The sequence below is a fragment of the Chlamydotis macqueenii genome, chromosome 4, assembly GCF_036417535.1.
Source record: "Chlamydotis macqueenii isolate bChlMac1 chromosome 4, bChlMac1.mat, whole genome shotgun sequence".
NCBI classification, from domain to species: Eukaryota; Metazoa; Chordata; class Aves; order Otidiformes; family Otididae; genus Chlamydotis; species Chlamydotis macqueenii.
In genome coordinates this window covers 21,912,962-21,931,911 of record NC_141559.1, presented here as the reverse complement: position 1 = coordinate 21,931,911, position 18,950 = coordinate 21,912,962, and the positions used below count along the sequence as shown (strand labels likewise).

The following is an 18,950-nucleotide window of genomic DNA, read 5'->3' as shown; positions in this document are numbered from 1 at the left end:
ACTCTCTCAGCCTGTCCTTATAAGAGAGGTGCTCCAGCCCTTTTATCATCTTCGTGGCCCTCCTCTGGACCTTCTCCAACTGGTCCATGTCCTTCTTGTGCTGGGGGCTCCAGAACTGGACACAGTACTCCAGGTGGGGTCTCACCAGGGCAGCAGTACAACAGAAACTCTCATTAACTCTGAATTACCTGCTGCAGCCAGAATGGGCCCTTAGGAGAAGAGAACCAGCACGAAAGCATGGATCTGGGCATGCAAGGAGCTGCGTCTGGCAACGTTATTACATTGAAAGGGACCAGTTCAGGAAATTATGTGTCTTTTTAGAATGGCAAATGAATAGCACTCCGATCACACTACACAGGGGTCACCAATCAAACTGGAACAGTCATCTGCTCTATGAGACTTAAGGTCAAAAATAGATGCATATGTCATTTCTTCATCTTCCTAAACAAGGAAAATTTCATTTTGGCTAAATGATGGTATTAAATCCTACTTCTCAGCTGAGAAGTGCCTTCAAATCTCTCTGACAAGGCTCTTCACCCTTGTATCATTTTTTGCCTTGTCATTTATTCTTGTAATTCCAAATTAAAATTTGTCTCTGGTCAAAGCATAAGTAAGCACACTGGAGACAGTTTCTTAAAGGGAAGCCCAGCTGCTGTCTAAAGCTTTTTTATTATTTTTTATTTTTACAAAGCAATAAGGTCATCACAAACCAATTATATTCAATTAAATGGACAAACACATATTTAGATTGAAACTAGCTGAACTGCAACAAATGCTTAAAAATAAATAAATCATTAGAATATTGTCGTGGTTTTGTTAGTGAGGGGGAGCCTAAGGTGGTAGCTTCTGTAGGAAACTGCTAGAAGTCGCTCCCCTTTGTTCAGGGGACTCGGCCAGGCCTAGGGCGGACCTGCTGCTGGCCAAGGCCGAGCCGATTGGTAGCAGAATGTTCCGTGATAACGCCTCTGCGATAACGTATTTAAGAAGGGGAAAACAGAAAAAAAAAGAGAGAGGAGAGAAGATGTGAAGAAGCTGAGTGGGGGCAGAGGCGCAGAGGGGGAGGCGCAGGCCTCATGGGCCTTGCAGGCCTCACCCTCTGGCCTCTTGCCAGGCAGCTGACTGGGCCCGACTCGGTCCAGCCCAGCTGCAAGAAGTGGAGAGGAGATGAGAAGTGAATAAGATGTAAAAAAAAGATCCTGAGAGACATCTACCAGCCTGTTGTGAGGAATGGCTGCAGACGCCAAGGTCAGTTCAGAAGGAGGGGGAGGACTAATGCGGCTCCTGGCCAAGATTCCCCTGCAGCCTGTGGTGACGACCATGGTGGAGCAGGTTGTCCCCCTGCAGCCCATGGAGGTCCACGGAGGAGCAGAAATCCACTTGGAGCCCATGAAGGACCCCGTACCGGGGGAGGTGGATGCCTGAAGGAGGCTGTGGCCCGTGGAGGGCCCGCTGGGACAGCTGTTCTAGAGGGACTGCACCCATGGAAGAGATGACCCATGCCAGAGCAGTTCCACGAAGGACTGTGGCGTAGGGGTGGGACCCCACAACGGAGCAGGGGAGGAATGCGAGGAGTTCTTCCCCCAACCATGAAGCAGCGGTGTGAAACAACATGTGATGAACTGACCACAACCCCCATTCCCTCTTCCCCCCTGTGCTGCTCGGGGGGGGAAGGTGGTAGAGATAATGTTAAGCTTGGGAAGAGGGAGGGGTGGAGGGAGGTTATCTTGTTCTCTGTCTCATTATCCTGCTGTTTGTAGTAATAAATGAATAGTTTTCCCCAAGTCGAGTCTGTTTTGCCCATGACGGTAACTTTAAGGATTTCTCCCTGTCCTTGTCTCAAACCTTGAGCCGTTTTTCTTATATTTTCTCTCCCTGTTCTCTCGGAGGGTGGGGGGAGTGAGAGGGAGGCTGCGTGGTCTGGTCCTGATCGGGGCTGAACTACGACAAATATCTACTGCTAATCTCCACTTCTGCCTTCAAAACTAAACCAGAAGCACTAGCCAGCATCTAGTACCAGAGTGGTGATTGGCAACTGATAGTATTAGTTTTGGTGAACTCAGCCAAAACCTGCTACTCACGGCAAAAGCAAGAGATCTTCGCCTGGTCTTGCAGAGGAATTTCTAAAATTACTCCATCGACTGAGAGCAAAGGGTCTCAAGAAAGAGCATGTAACCTTCTCTTTTCAACTCTACAGCAAATGTTTATGTTGTGGATAAAGGAACTGTACTGACTCAGAAATTGCCTGAATTTCAGCAGCACTGAGAACTCACTGCAGTGAGAAGAAATGCGCTGACCTTTATTAAAATTAGGCCATCTACAAAATGTTTAACTATGGAATTAATGGTCTTGCACTGGGCAGGCAAGGTTTGCAATCTTGGCCTTGAAATACCAATAATCTCTTAACAGGCGCACACACACACAAAAAAGGAGATCTGAGAAATAGAACAAAGTTACAAATTACAGGTTATGGTTTTGCTTTGCTTAGTATACGAGGAAGAATATTTTAAGGTCAGAAGGCATCTGTAGGACTGAAATGAAAGGAATAGACTGGGAAGAAGGAAATAACATATGATCTATTTAATGAGATCTTCCCTGCAGAATAAGCAGAGAACTGCGTTTATGAATCATCTGTATTTGCTGCCCTACTGTTCAGGATTTGAGACTACACAAGCAACCACTAGAGTAATTACACTGGGGAAGTGACCAAAGCTGTAGCAAGAAAGGAAAATGGCTTGCAAACAAGAAATGCCTCTTTGACAGAATATCCATAGCCTTCTAGGCACCTCCTCGGGAGTCCGTAAGACTCTTCCTTTCCCCCAGTGGTTCAAATCAAAGGGACATGTCCCATTGACCTTTATGGCAATTTATACTGAGACTTTTTACTAGTGCCACCAGACTCCAGGACTGACTCAGCCTAAAGCAGAGTGTACGTACAGAGCAAGACAGAAAATGCTAGAGTTTTTAATCAGTTTTGCTATCTCACATATGGGCACATAACCATAAGTGTAGCTCAGTTGTAGGTAGAGGAATATGCAGTCACCTTTCTTTTTAATATTTATGCGAAGAATTTTGGAGTCCGGTGAAAAACCCGAGGCTGCCGCTTTGATCTTCCTCTCCCCTAACAACGGGCTCACCGTGGCAGAAACACACAGGGTGGGGATTTCTAGTTTCGCTCTTGCTGACACAAGTAGAGCTTTCTCAAGCTGTGAAGTATATTAAGTTCACAGAGTTTTAACAAAGGGCTACCAAACCACAGAACCCTGCTGTTAGTCATGCTTCTTTCAGATGTCCTTTTAATTATATTAAATGAAAGTTTGGGGCACTTTGATGCTGATGGGTAAACATCTCGATCTCTTGAAAAAGCTGCTAAAAGTACTCCCTGTAGCTATAGTTAATACACGACATTGTATGCACACTGCTAGCCAATTTATTCCAGCCACTTTAACAACGATACCTTGCCTGACAGGCTGTGCAGAATAGCATCAGGAATTGAGCAATGTGCAAATCATTAGAGGACTCTGAAAGTTGTTTGACACGCACTGCAGAGCTCTTTGTCATACAGCCAATTAAGTGACCAAACAAGGAACTCGAAAATCCTCATTAATTTGCCTGTTTCTATATAAATGGAGGTTAGAGTCTTTCTTGTCACAGGCACAAGAACACAAGTAAATGCAGCATAATTCAATTTACGCTCCATCTCAGAGCTACAGGTTTCTTTCATTTAGTCTTCACAGAAGTTGGGACCAGCCATGCAAGCAGAGAGAAGAGTGACAAACAGAGTTAATACACTTTAAATAGTATTGGCTAAATCCCAGATGCACCTTTTATCTGCTGAGAGCTACTATGTTAGCAAAGAAAAAAAAAAATCTTCTACTCAGCTCTAAACTTAATGCCTTGAATAGTCTGAGGAAAGCCTTTCATTTTTTGCTTAGTATAGCAATTCAAACAGCCCTCGTTACATGTGTGGAGCATTCAGAAAAATTCCAGGAGGTCCAGGAGGACAACTCTGACTGCAACCACGCACCACTGCCTGCTACCTGGAACCTGCCAGCAACTCAGCACTGGCTTCATTGATGGCTCCAATGACACCTGCACCCAGCACCCAGAAGCTCTTGTGGTGGTACCTCCATAATCTCTGCCATCTGCTGTACAGACAAGCCCAGAATTACAAAACAGGGCAAGGTGATTTACAGGACAGCCCGGAGGATGGTAAGAACCAGAGCAGCAAATACCAGTAGACCAGGAAAATGCTGCAAAAGAAATGCTCTGTTGCCTCCTTCCACCCTTCCCACAAAGCTGCCACTCAGGCTATCTATTGTATTCACCACCCTCCAGCTTTGAAGCCATCAAGACTGGCTTTAAAAAATAAAAAATCCAAAAAGAATGGGAACCCTGTGAAGTTTTTGTCTTCTGAGATCTGCATCCCAGACACAGCATGCAGTTTCACATGGGAAGAGGCTGCTGGCTGGCAGTACAGGGAAATTTATTGGCCTCATGATACCCTAGAGTCCAGGAGGTCCAGGAGGACAACTCAATAAGTGCTCCGCCAATAAGTGAGGCCATATTAACACAGAAAACTTAAATATCCAAGCAAAACATGGAGGTGAGCTCAGATTTTGCAATCAGCTGCACGTATGTGGTAAAAAGACTCTATACACCTAGACATGGTATGAGCCTTTATTAAAGCTTGTGTTTCAGGCTACTAAATTTTACAGCAAAATTCTGGTTTTTTCCCCATATTTAAGTTTTCTGTGTTAATATGGCCTCACTTATTGCAATATCTGAGTACTCAGCCCTTTCTTTTTCTTTACTATCCCACCTCTGTTCCCAGAAGCCAGGGGAATTGTACCCATGGGATTTTAAGCTGGGGAGCTGAGAAACACTGAGCACATGCCACTTGCTGAAAGGCATGGAAGAAACATGTAACATCAAACCCAGTTTCACAGTCCCCAAAAGACAAATATTTTGTGTTTTCTACAACTCCAGTGCTTCAGTTTAAGGAAAAAATACCTTTGGAAAGTGAACAAATATCAATTCTGAAAAAGATTACAGAAAATTCATACCAGCTTATGCCACATACCAGTCACCAAATGAAGCTATGCTAATCAAATGCAACATCCATTGTGACTCATTCTCGCACATGATTACTTTTTCATCCCCTTCCCAAAATAGAGTGCAAGAACAGTACACTGCGGAAAGGTGGGCATGAGAGATGCAGATCTCTGCTCTCCAAAAAGCTATGCATCAAGTCCAAGCTCTCCTTAGCTAACAAAGCACCTTTCTGAGGCCACTCATTCCGCCCATCTTGGATATTAACCTTGGCCAGCTCAGTCTCAGCGGACTCTCAGTATCACAAATTAAAGACCATGTGGTAGTTTCTTAAATATCACCATGACTGAAAAATCTCCCAAAATTGTCCAGTCATTACGTATATTAATATGTACTTATCGTGTCACCTGTTGAGTTGGTTCTTGTTGGATCTTTGAGACAAAAAAGATCAAGTTGCAACTAAAGTAGCAGCATCTGAAATGTCTGTCTGCAGTAAATAAAATCCCTGAGCTTGTAACTCAACAAATATTGTGACACTGCACAAATTAAATCAATTTTTGTTTTAATTACAAAGTTACCCAGAGACATGAGATGATATTTTGATATGGCATTCCTAGTCTCATATTTTAATAAGTCGCAAAATTTCCAGATCTGTTTTATGTATTTATTTATATTCATTTTTTCTGGGCTCAAGAGGTCTTTACACTCCAATTGCTACAGTGGCTCTGTCATGACTACTTAAATTTGTCAGCCCACAGAAAACAGTAAGACTGATTTTACCAATTATTATCTTCTCAAGTCACTCTCCTCCTCCCCAAAAGCTACCTTTTCTCAATTGCACTTTTGACATTTAAAATTGCTGGACATCTCTCACATAAACTTTGTACCACACTTTCCTTTGCCTAGGGAGCACAGGACTGAACGTACACTTTGAGCCCTGTGAGCTGAATTCAGCCATGGATGCTCTTCACAAAAATGGGATCAGCACAAGGAGATCACGTCAGCAAGGTTGAAAACTCTTTCTCTGCCATCAGTGGCATATTTCCCAGTGAATTCCCATGTCCTATTAACTTCACAAAATCCAGGATTTCACCATTTAAGATTTGTTGAAAAAATCTCTGATAAATTCCCTTAACCAACCCAGATATTTCATTGCCCAGTAAAGGATAAGCAGCCTGTGAAGCTGCCTTTAACTACTATTACAGACAAACTCTCCCTCACAAGATTTTTTGATGACTTTAGCTACATGATTTTCCAAATGGAAACATAGTGTATGAAACTATGTCCAGATATATTACTTTACCTCCATATAATACAGCTCAGTCAATGAGCTTTCATCATTTTTTGTATACTAAAGAGGTAGGCATATGATTAATGTTTAAACACACAAGCAGCTTTTCCAAGAGAAAGGGAAGAAGACCTTGAAATTAAGGGTAAGCTGAAGTTTGCACAGAATATTCAGGCTTTATTCTATCAATGTCAAGCTTTTTGTAGAGTATATTAAACTCACCATTCACTATGGTCTGAAAGAAGACAAAAAGAGCAGGAGCATGTATCGACTCTGTAGAGTACGTCTATGCAGGTAGCGGAAAGGACAACTATGGGTCAGCGAGCACCCAAGGTCCCCAACAGCACTGTGTTGGGGTCAAAATGGTCAAATCAGCCTCACAATATTTCCAGTGGTATCAGTAGACAAGATAGCTAGCCTTGGAGTGAGTGTTGCACTGTAAACTCTCCTAAATTCCTTCAAATGCTAGTTACTTTCCCTGGAATCTCAAGTGAAGTCACTCCAGACAAGAGACGTCTAACTCCATAAGACATCTTTATCCATTAATCTATATGGAAGGAAAAAGGTGATTTCCTGTCATTACAATATCCAAAGGGAAGACAGACAGCATACCAACATAGAGGGGTACTGGTTTATTTTTCATGTCCTAGAAATATAAACCATCTAATCCCACACACTAAATAAAATATGCACTCACAAAATAAAGTCAGTATTGACTGCAGGAAGTTGAATTTTGCAGGAAAATTCAGGTACAGACAGCTTCCTCCAGAAACATGGGGTTCATTTTTACACCTCTGCATGTTACACATAAATAACAATCAATCACCCATAAGTACAACATCAATGTTCATATACACAAGACAGAAATTAGAAGGTAAAATGTTCATATTTCTTAAAGCAGCATTAACTTACCCAGAGTATACAGCAGGTTTATATAAAAGTCACTGCAGCAAATGCTATGAGGCAAGGTGACAGGATAAATAACATAATTTGAGGCTCCCATCTTGAAAAGTCTACATGCAGGTCTCTCCAAAATGCTGGGACTTTGTTCACATAAAACACAATGAAAGCGTACAAAAGTTGGGCCACACATGAGTGAATCTTATGGGACGTTATGTTCCTATTCTATTTAGTTTGCAGCACTCTCGTCCTTCTTCCATCATTCTGAGAGGACACTCTGCATTTCATTATGATCCTACCTCCTCCCTCATGCTGGGTGTTGCCATTTCAAATTGTTTCTAAATTTGCAAGTGTTAAGAGGGGAAGAAAGAAAACAAAAGAAATGCAGGTCACAATTATATGAGTGACGTGCTGTAAGCAAAAATTAGCTAGTTTGGAGTCACCTCTGTGTGCAGGAGTTTTGCATCCTTTACTTGCACACATCCATACTGTCCTACTTATTCTGATGGCCAGATGAGTCTTGTCAGATCTCCCCTGTGGTTTTTCCCACTTTCTGGTTCAGAGATTTTGCCCCAAATTTTTGTCAAGTCTGAGAGCAACTGGGCAAGTGAGGGGAGATAAAGAATGAAACTATTATCCTGTAACCTTAACCTTAGAACTTGCTGCCACAAAGATGGTAATAATCAGATTATTCACAGAGACAAGACCAAATTCACAGTCATTCAGTCAATCAACCAGACACGTGTATGAAAAACACAAGAAATACCTGGACATAGGCCCTGCAAGAGCGCTCCCTTTTCTGAAGCTGAGTCCATAAAGACAGCAGATTAAAGACGGAATAGAAAAAACAAGTTAGTGACAGAACAAGGGAAAAAAAATTTGAAGAAAACGCCTATGAAAAAAATCTCATTTCTGTCTTAAACTGCTCCTGAAAACCAACCAAACCAAAAGGAAGCATGCAAATTACGTAGCAGTGGAACGCTGGAAGAACTGGTTCCAGGAATACAGGTTAGTCCTTTTTGAGTGAAGTAAAGCACAGACTGGTAACTTTGCAAGAGCAGCTGTTAGATGGTAAGAGACATTGAAATCAAGTAGAGATGCTCAAGAGATGATGTTTTCCTTACAGCTTGGAGATCACACATGACATTTCCATGTCAAACAAGGCTGGAAAGGATGGGACTGATGGTTTACATAACAGGAGCGTGGGCTCTGCAGTCAGATAGCATTGATGGCACAGTGAGATAACCAAGCTTTAGATGAGCAGGACCAATTCTGCACCCTGATACAGGAGGGACCTGGATGGACCCATTCTGATACACCTGCCCAGGTCTCTGGTTCAAGGCAAAACCCACAGCACTCCAGCATCACTGCTGTGAGCTTGCTTAAAGCCCACTCAGGCACGTGTCGAGTGTGGTAACACATTGCACTGAAGAAGACGTAACAATGAAACAGGAATCAGTTTCCAGTTGAGGTCATTCTCTCCCCTTTGGATTAAACTGCTTCTCCAGGAATGCACTTTCCAGTCCTCTCATACCGACTTGTGCTTTCCTTTGTAATTCCTGGGCATAAATGCTTTATATGCTGAATAGCTTTTCCACAAAGAATCTCACCTTTTCCATAGAAGCCACGTTTAGGACTGCACTTTGATATGCACTTGCACACCTCCTGCCTGATAACTGCATTTTAGGGTATTACAAAATTCAAACAGACACTTATTTATCTCCCTAGGACTTTGCAGGCAGTCTGCAGCAGTGAGCTAGAACTGGTGAGCTCTGCATTGGTGCAACTAAACCTCATAAAATCAGGCTGCTCATGTACTGATGTGCCTGTTTTGGAAATTGCACATCAACAGCGATTCAGGGTAACTTGTGCTCTCAACTCATAGCAGTGCAATCCCATTAGTACAGTTAAGAGTCGAATTTGTCCCCAAGAGCTTTGAGGCTCTGAAATAAATAAAATCCACCCAGGTATCACACAATGCTTAATTTCAATTTCTAATTCGTCAATTTGTTACAGCAGAGATCTTCCTCTGAGCAAACTTGGCCAGTAGAAGACTTTACAGAAACAAACAGAGATCAAAGAAAGTCTTGCTGAAAATTACAGAGCAATCCACTCAGGGGTCTTGCCAGTATGCAATAGAACAATTACTACCTTAATTAAGCCTGATCCAGTGGAAAACACAAAGCTTTTAGTGGCAGGAAAGTGGCTCCTGAAAAATGATAACTTTTAAAAATTCAGATTATGCCGGTTTATTTCAATTCGCTGTACATCAGCTTGTAAAAAACAAAACAAAACAAAAACAAACAAACAACCAAAACCCAGTACAAAACAGCACAGGTGATTATTTCCAGATCCCCAGCACATTTCCTTTAACGATTAAAAAAATATTTAATGGCTAGTGCTTACTTTACTTATTCTTTCTGACTAAACAGCACTAAACAAAACTCTTTGCAAATGACTTTTTTTTTCCTTTTTTTTTTTAAACACTCTTGATCAGTGAAGGGGAAAATGGAGCAGTAACTCTGTTTCCTTTTGTTTGCCCAATAGTACTTCCAAGTCGAATTCATGCATTCCTAAATGAACACAGAGCAGTTACTCTTCTAAAGAATTAAGTGGGGAATGAGAGCAAATAAATTACCGAGCCTGTCATTTGGATCACTGACTCGCATCGCTGTTTTGCAGGACTCCACGTGGTCCAGAATTTTAATGCAGAGTGTAATTGATTTGTATGAGCTGCTTGTGCGAAGCTGATGGCAGAGGGGGAAAACCTGCAAGGGGGACCCCAGTAGTGACAGCTGAGCTGAGGAGCTGTACTTTGCCCAGTCATCCCTTCCCTTACGTAACTCATACCTGCCCCTGTGATACTACCCCATTTCATATAATTGAAACAAAGATCAGAAGGTGGGTTATATAAAAAGATGAAAAATACGTCTTGCAAAGCCAAAAGGACAAAATGTTGGGTGTGGCTATGGCATATTTAGAACAGCAAGCAGATTACAACCATGAAACCCGTTAGTAGGTGACATTAATTTCTAGTTTTACCTGATATTGTCAGACACCATCATTTCAAGCAAAGAATCATGGTAAGATTATAACAAATAATGTTATGCTGATGTAAGAGTTAATACAATTATTACCTACATTGTTATACAATAGCTGGAAGCAGAACTAATTAAAAGTATCAGGATAAAACAAATTCACAGCACATGCAAAGCTCATGAGATGCAGGACTTCAGTTCCCATGCGACTTTAATCTTAAACAACCCAGAAGCCCTTTGCATTTAAAACAGTGTAAGTCTACAATAATAACTTACAAGAAAAAAAGACAATGTTACTTCTCTGAAAAGTATTTCTCTTCAGAAGACATACAAGAGATTTCAGGCTTAGTTGGGACTATTTATTCCCCATGTAACCTTGGGACCAAGTTCTGTTCTCACTTACGTGGATGCCAGGGCTGTCAGAGTTAGCTACATAGCTGAGAACAAAATTCTGTGCCTTATTTCAACTAGGTGGCCAATATAACCATGTGCTCATAGCTGTGGGGTTCAGCTGCTTCAGTTCTGATAACAAGGCCCAAACAATTCACCGTCTGAATCACACGTAAGTCCTATCCCTTGTATTTACATGAGATTCAGTGATGAAGAGGGCCTTAGACCAAGGAAACCCTCAACTTTAAACGTATTCTCACAGACTCCACAGCCCGTATTTCTTCCTATGACTGGCAACTTCTAGTACCTTTAGTACATAGCAATTCCACTTAGTTCTGAAAATGACAAAAGGGCTAATAACTCTTCACAACCAGGGGACACAGAAACCACACTGTCATCATGCAGTAAGTGCTTCTGTGCTAAGTCACATTAAAAAGTCCCTCTAATACTAAACCATCCTGAAGATCTTAAGTGTAAGTATGATGGTATCTTACGTGCTATTGGTAGATGTATCTCCAGTGTAAATAAATGTTTCTGTCTGCTTTTATTTGTTTATATTAATGCATAAAAGTGTTAATTTGACCTTCATATCAGCATCTTGTTTCAAGATGAAAAAATCAAAACCCAGACTCTCTCTGTCTCTCTGGGCTTTAAACATTCAGATTTTCTGGATCATATTACATAGCATTTCACAGACAGATTCCGCACTGGAAATGCTGGACAAAATTCTGGTCTCATCCACAGTGGCACAAGTCCAAAATAATTGCCGTGGCATCACTCGAGTTATTCTCATACTGAGCTACGAGAGCTGAGACCACAATGAAGTACCTGGAGTTCATATATCTAGACATCTAAGGGTATACATTTCCCAGCACCAGTAGTACTCTTGGCATTTACAACTGTTTCGTTTCTCAGCAGAATAAAATACACTGTAAACGAAAAACTACCAGGCACTCTTGTCTACTGGGAAAGAACCACTGTCCTAAAATGTCAGTCGTTCAGAAAAACATTTATAATAGCTCTCCAGGGAGAGTCAAACACTTCTTCAACCCCCTGTCTGTTCCCAAATTCCTTTGTTTTTACCTTGTTTAAGCTGCGTGCAGCACTGTCCTTCCCACCTGGAGTCAGGTTTCGGAGCTGCACGTCAAGCAAATTCACCAACTGGACCATGGCGGACACAGAGTACGTGATGTCACCAGCGTACAAATGGTTTTTTGTGTGCTCTGCAAGTTCCCGGGCAATGTTGGCAGCCATCTCCCCCGACTTCATCTGCAATTGAGAAAGCAGAGAAAAGGTTGTCCCTGGTTGTTAGCATTATTACTTGTCTTGGTTTTATTTAGTGAGGGGGGGCTACGGTGGCAGCTTCTGTAAGAAGTTCCCAGAAAGTGTCTCCCCTTTGTCCAAGGGACTCGGGCGGGCTTAGGGCGGACCCGCTGCTGGCCAAGGCCAAGACAACTGGTAGCAGAATGTTCCCTGATAATGCCTCTTTGATAACGTATTTAAGAAGGGGAAAAAGAAAAAAAAAAAAAGATGTGGCAGAGAGGGTGAGGCGCGAGCCTTGTGGGCCTTGCAGGCCTCACCCTCTGGCCTCCCACCGGGCAGCTGACTGGGCCTGACTCGACCCAGCCTGGCTGCAAGAAGTGGAGAGGATATGTGAAGAGAACCTGAGAGGCATCTGCCTGAGCCAGTTGTGAAGAATTTCCTGTGAGAGGAACGGCTGCAGGCGCCAAGGTCAGTGAAGAAGGAGGGGAAGGAGTAATGGTGCTCCTGGCAGAGATTCCCCTGCAGCCTGTGGTGGAAATCATGGTGGAGCAGGCTGTCCCCCTGCAGCCCATGGAGGTCCATGGGCAGGAGGATGCCTAAAGGAGGCTGTGGCCCATAGAGGGCCAATGCTGGGGCAGCTGTTCTGGAGGGACTGCACCCCATGGAAGAAATGACCCACGCCGGAGCAGTTCATGAAGGACTGCAGCCCACGGGAGCCCTCCAAGATCATCAAGTCCAGTGGTCAACCTAACACCACCATGTCCACTAAACCATGTCCTGAAGTACCATGTCTACACGTTCTTTGAACACTTCCAGGATCGGTGACTCCACCACTTCCTTGGGCAGCCTGTCCCAGTGCCCCACTGCGTTGCATAGGGTTGTTGTGACTGAAGTGCAGGACTCGGCACTTGGCCTTGTTGAACCTCATACAGTTCACCTCGGCCGATCGGTCCAGCCTGTCCAGATCTCTTTGCAGAGCCTTCCTACCCTCGAGCAGATCGACGCTCCTGCCCAGTTTGCTGTCATCTGCAAACTCACTGAGGGAGCACTCAACCCCCTCAGCCAGATCTTTGATAAAGATATTATAAAGTTGTTTAGCTGAATCTTGTACTAAAATACTTTTATTGTCCAGTTGAGTCAGAAAACTCACAAATCACCTGCAGCGGAATTCACTGTGCAATTATCTGGGAGACTCTTTCTTTCCCCTTGTGGCTTTTCCCCCTTTCTTGCTCTGTTTTGCTCTCCCTACCTGGTGCCTCTTTCCTATTCTATGCCATGGGGACTGGGGACAGGGCAGCTGGTCCCATCATCTTTCTACAAGCAGCCTACTATGAAAATACTATTGCAAGTTGCTGGTCTTTTTTTCATTATACCACCCTGTGATCTGGAATGCACATCTATGGGAAATACACCAGGGATAAGGAGAAATGACACAGGATGACATTTAAATGAAGCCCCCACTTCTCTGTTGGGCTCAATGATCAACTCTGCTGAGTTCTTCATATGAAATTTGTAATTGTCTTATCTTCCAACAGTTAGAAATCAGATATGTCTCTTGTTCCCTCAATTTCTAGTGCTTATTATAAAAGTGAGATACTAGGGAAAGATTGCAGGCTGAGCTTTTGCTTCCCTGTAAATCAATTAGTGCAGTTATAAATGAATAACTTACTTCCATCAATTTGACAGCAACAGCCTATCTGATTTAAAGAATCATAGAATCATAGAATCATAGAATGGTTAGGGTTGGAAGGGACCTTCAAAGGTCATCTAGTCCAACCCCCCTGCAAGGAGCAGGGACAGCCCCAACTAGATCAGGTTGCTCAGAGCCTCATCCAGCCTGGCCTTGAACGTTTCCAGAGATGGTGCCTCCACCACCTTTCTGGGCAACCTGTTCCAGTGTTCTATAACCCGCATTGTAAAAAATTTTTTCCTAATTTCTAATCTAAATCTACCCCCCTCTATTTTAAAACCATTACCTCTCATCCTATCGCAACAGGCCCTACTAAACAGCCTTTCCCCATCTTTCTTGTAGGCCCCCTTGAGGTACTGGAAAACCGCTATCAGGTCTCCCCGGAGCCTCCTCTTCTGCAGGCTGAACAGCCCCAATTCTCTCAGCCTGTCCTCATAAGAGAGATGCTCCAGCCCTTTTATCATCTTCGTGGCCCTCCTCTGGACCTTCTCCAACTGGTCCATGTCCTTCTTGTCTTGGGGGCTCCAGAACTGGACACAGTACTCTAGGTGGGGTCTCACCAGGGCAGAGTAGAGGGGGAGAATCACCTCCCTCGACCTGCTGGCCACACTCCTCGAAATCTAACTGAAGATTTTCATATGCTCATCTTCAGAGAATTAAAGCATAAGATGATCTATATAAGATAAATAAAAGAGATAATGTGGTATTCTTCACATTTGAGCAACAATAACATATATTCAAAAATAAATTATTTCTTCCTTGTTAAACACAAGGCTAATGCCATAGAAACCAGATCATACTCTTACAGCTGCCTGCTCTCCTAAGCAGCTGAAGAAAGCCATGTATCAGCACAGTGGCTGAATTTTGACCTCTTCTGTTTGCAACCAGAACTTTAAAGAATTACTGCATCAGATCTCTTTACATAAAGAAATCAATTTCAACATTTTCCCGCAGTTCATCCCTGAAGCTTGGCATGTATCATGACACATAGTATTTCTGTAAGCCTTGCAGAAAACTGCAGGAATGCAAGTTTTTTACAGATACATTAAAAAAACCCCTCCTACCCAATATTTGATGTGTACATTTTCTCTTGGACCACATACCTATGCAAACTGGCATACTCAGAGCGAATTGCTCATCTGCTACAAAGCCAAACCCAAGAGTTTTCTTTCCCTGTAATAAGCCTCTTGTTGCATACAGCTGCTGGTTGTCATTCATTGTTCCCACCTATCTGCAAAAGTGGTGTGGGCTGGTCACTAATAAACCCTTTTCCTTTTATCTTGTACTGATCCTAAAAACTGCAAATCTGAGAAATTCTAGTGACACCAAATAAACACCCCAAAATAGGCAACAATGGAAGCAATGCCTGAGAAAAGGCACGTTAAAGCTCAAAATCTGTGAACTCCTGGGACGTAGAAGTATTTACCCAAACTGATTTCAGGCACCCAAGTTTCCTGAAAACAGAGATGTGCCATTCCCTTGGGACAACGTGTCTGGTTGATAGGTGATGAAGCTATTTCCCACCACTGACACTCATTTCCAAATCTATTCATTGTCATGCAGAAAATGCAGCTACAAGTCACTACAACAGTGCTGAGACACTCATTCCATCCTGCCTAATGTGCGTATAATGTGAGAGGTATCCAAAATGATGGTAGTATGACACATATTAATGCTAATTTCCCCAACTCTTTTGAGCATTTTTCACTGAAATTGAAATGTCTGCTATGCAGTTGCATCAAACCCAACTTCTGTTATCAGTTCCAATGCTGGCTGAATATTCCAAGCCTAAGATACATATCTGGTCTCTTATAACAACAAGACTGAGCCCCTTTTTTGGTTAATTTGATGTAATGCTCAGCAAAGCTCACCACTGCCCAAGAGGACGCATTACTAACTTACTTCCCTTCTATAATGCGGCTCTCCAGATCTTCCTCTTCATTATCGCTGCATGGAAGATGACCTCTTCTCGAGGTATTGCTTTCAAAATATGTAATACTCTTTAACCCAAACACTGACATAGTCACATAGGAACACAGGAACATAGGAATCCTTGGAGGTTCTTCAAGGGTCAGGCTGTCATTGAGAGGCAAGTAAGAAGTAGGGAAAAAATGTGCATGTAACTGAACTTTCTACCAAGAGGCTCAAAAATAATAAAGGGAATTAAAAATAATACATCTTTCTCTGATTTGAGACTAATATTTTTCAATTTTATATCTTGATTATGAAAAAATTAAATTTAAAAACAAAAAAGAATTCTGAGATAAAAGAAATCATTCTCTAAAAACCAAACTGGGTTTCTAGTTGTTTTGAGTGACTTTTTTTTTCCTGCTTTTTACAAATTGATGAAATCTAGTCTTGGAACGCTAATTTGAAGGAGAGAAAAAATGTTTCCTGCCAAAAATGCCAACCCAAACCCCAGTTTTCTAGCTCTGTCAAAAAATTGCTTCCCTCTTCCATTTGAGCATACTAGTAAGATTGAGGCCAGATTTACAAATGAGCGTTGGCATACCTGAAATCATGCTGTGTAATACTGTAATATGTTCCAAATTTGTACCACTATCGTGCATCTTCTTATGACTGAAAAGACTGTGAAATAATAGTTATTGGAGAGGGCATATATTCCTGCCTGTTTCATATATGTCAAGGAACAGAAGCAGAGAGCTTTGGAGACAAACAATGACCCTCCTGCATCATTGCTCGCTATTTCAGCCCTACCTTTCTCAGAGCTAATGGACTGCAGAAGAGGATAGGAGAATAAAAATGAAAGAAATTGCAGAAAAGAAGTATTTAGGGAAGAAAATTCAGAAGAAATAAGGAAGATGCTGGATAGAGAGCAAATATGCTGAAACATCAGTGGTCACAAAGGCAAAAATATTTTCCTGCAGCCTGAAGCTGACTAACATACAAAGAAAAATATGGTATGAAAGACTGAATCAGGATTTTCAAAAACAATGACATACAGATGGATCGGTCAGCTGGAAAGGCCATGGAGTCAATTCTATTTTCTCCAGGGACAAACATCTGACAGGTTTCATCACGCACCATCAGCTGCTGGCAGTCAGGTAACAAGGCTGAAACAGCAGCTGCGGCTAACTTTTGACACTGCAAAGCCTTCATGGCCATTTTGTTTCCCTTCTAGAGGTTTCATTATACATGTGTGCATTCATAGAAAAGAGTCAGAGCATACCTATCATTCTCATTTTTTTACAGAAGAGGAGCACCTCACTCCACTGAACTTTACTTTTTCATTTATCAGATGACACCTAAGGATATAACTAACTAGTTTCAAACACTGGTTATCCAATAGAGAGTTGGATTGCTGCTCTCGCTACAGTACAGCATTTAACGTCCTTTTAATAATCCACCAACTGTAGTGGACTGCAACCATACTGCTCCCTCCAGGACATGATGGCACTCTAGAAACAGACTGTCAAAAGCAACCTGGACAGAGGATTTCATTGTGGTATCATCAGGACTGCAACTTCACCCTCGGACCTGGACATGATGATGTGGTGATGTCCTCCACAAAACCCCACTCCCTCTGCCAGACACGCCCAAGCAGATCTACAAGAGCTAATGAAGGTACTGTGAACCCTAAGGTTTATCTGCTCTTTGTGACTATATCATCTAGGCTGTTCAGGAGGACAATATGAACATGAGTGGCATGTGCTTTAGATCTACAGTTTGAGGCTTTTCATACATTCATGAAGGACACAACACTTCATGTTCTACTATAAAAAAGGCCTCTCTTTCAGAGGCTTGAAGCTGAACATAATGGTGTCTCTCCTCCCAAGAAGTACCCACAACTGAAAGCTGTGGTGAGGAAAAGATGTTTCAAGGCAAGTCACATACTGTGTCAAGGACGGTACTGATGAAACCAAGAGGCTGAGACTGAATGTATGACCTCATGATCAGGACGATGCAATGTATCCAAAGCTGACCTTTTTGCTTCCTTTTACTGCTTGACTCTAGAAATAACCCAGGTAGCAGTGCATAATTCAATCACACTGGCAAGTTTATTCTCCTGCTATGTTATGAGGGCATGGTAGGCACCAACAATACAGTTAAAGTGAATGTCAGGAGGCCAATGAATTGCTGAAGTGGACATCTGTTCTAATCTTCCAGCAAGAACAATAACTTTAATGGAAGCTAATAGAGGGTTGTAAAACCTAATATCATGATGCAAGCAGGCCAACACCCAATGTATGATCTGAGCACACCAGGAAAAAGAAAATAATCAAGTAATAATCCTTAATTCACTACAGAGACAGGAAAGCAAGCACAGCATTTCCCTACTATTCTCTCTGGCTTGGCTGAAATCCTTACAGGGGACCCATCACCCTTCTTCCTGAGCAGCCTGGACCCAGTAGGTGACAGGAGAGGGGATTTTTGCTAGACAAAGCAGATTAGGAACGAAGATACGCTGAGCAGGTATGAACCCTGGCTTCCAAAGAAGCATCTGTACCCATTTTGTAAGCTGTGCTGCAGATGCTGTGGGATGGGTGGCCAAGCAGGACCTGAGCACTGGGGAGGCAGGAGAGCTGAGCTGCAGGGTGCAACCACTCCCTGTCCTCATGGCATGGCTGGCTTACTGCTTCCTCTAGCTGTCCCCACAGCAGCAGGAAGAGGAGCAGGCTTGGCTTAGAGGAGGAAGACTCCCTTTTCAGCTTTAGAGAGGTGTTGGAGCAAATCTGCAAGCTTGGGTCTGGGAAGTGTCCTGTCTATGGCAGAGATGTGAGAAACCACTGCCTGATTTATGGACAAATCTCTCCCCATCTCTAAGTGCAGTGGTCTTGGGCAGGGAAACTAAGTGGCTATTGGTTATTTATGCTGTAAAGATCCTACTGAATGCAAACATCACACAAATCCCTAGGCAAGCTTGGCAGGACTTTTCCCTCAAAAGTCACTCCTGCAGAGTCTTGATGTTTTGTAGTAGCTGTCCCTAGAGGCTGTGCCACATATCCCAAGATCCCAGTGGATTCTCACTCAGACATCAAAAGTTTAGTTCCAGAGTCATTAGGCAGATCCCCCTAGTCTTTCCACTGATTAGTGGAAGGTTCTCAATGCTGAACATAACTAAATTCTTTCAAAAAATAACAATTAAAAAAAAAATCCAATCCCAGTTGTAACCTGCTGGGCATTTCTGAAAACCTGGCTCTTCTATTTTAGCCTGCTTTGAAAGCATGTAACAAATTAAATGGGGCTTATTTGTTACACAAATGATAACTGGGGTTTCAAATAAAATAAGCCTAACCTTGACAGAGATTTCATCAGTGCAGGCTATTATTTCCCTCTGCTAATGGCTAACGGCCTAGCCATCTTCACTGAG

At 42.6% G+C, this 18,950-nt stretch overlaps 1 protein-coding gene across 1 annotated transcript in view; it reads right to left on the bottom strand.

The window, feature by feature from the left end:
• Positions 1–18,950, bottom strand: part of ADGRL3 (adhesion G protein-coupled receptor L3) — a 553,885-nt gene that overhangs the window by 84,165 nt on the left and 450,770 nt on the right. Inside the window, exons 10-11 of the mRNA XM_086746193.1 lie at positions 11,749–11,934; positions 8,004–8,042 (exon numbers count right to left, since the gene is read on the bottom strand). Of these exons, the coding sequence (XP_086602319.1) occupies positions 8,004–8,042; positions 11,749–11,934 (225 nt within the window). The remainder of the gene's footprint in view (positions 1–8,003; positions 8,043–11,748; positions 11,935–18,950) is intronic.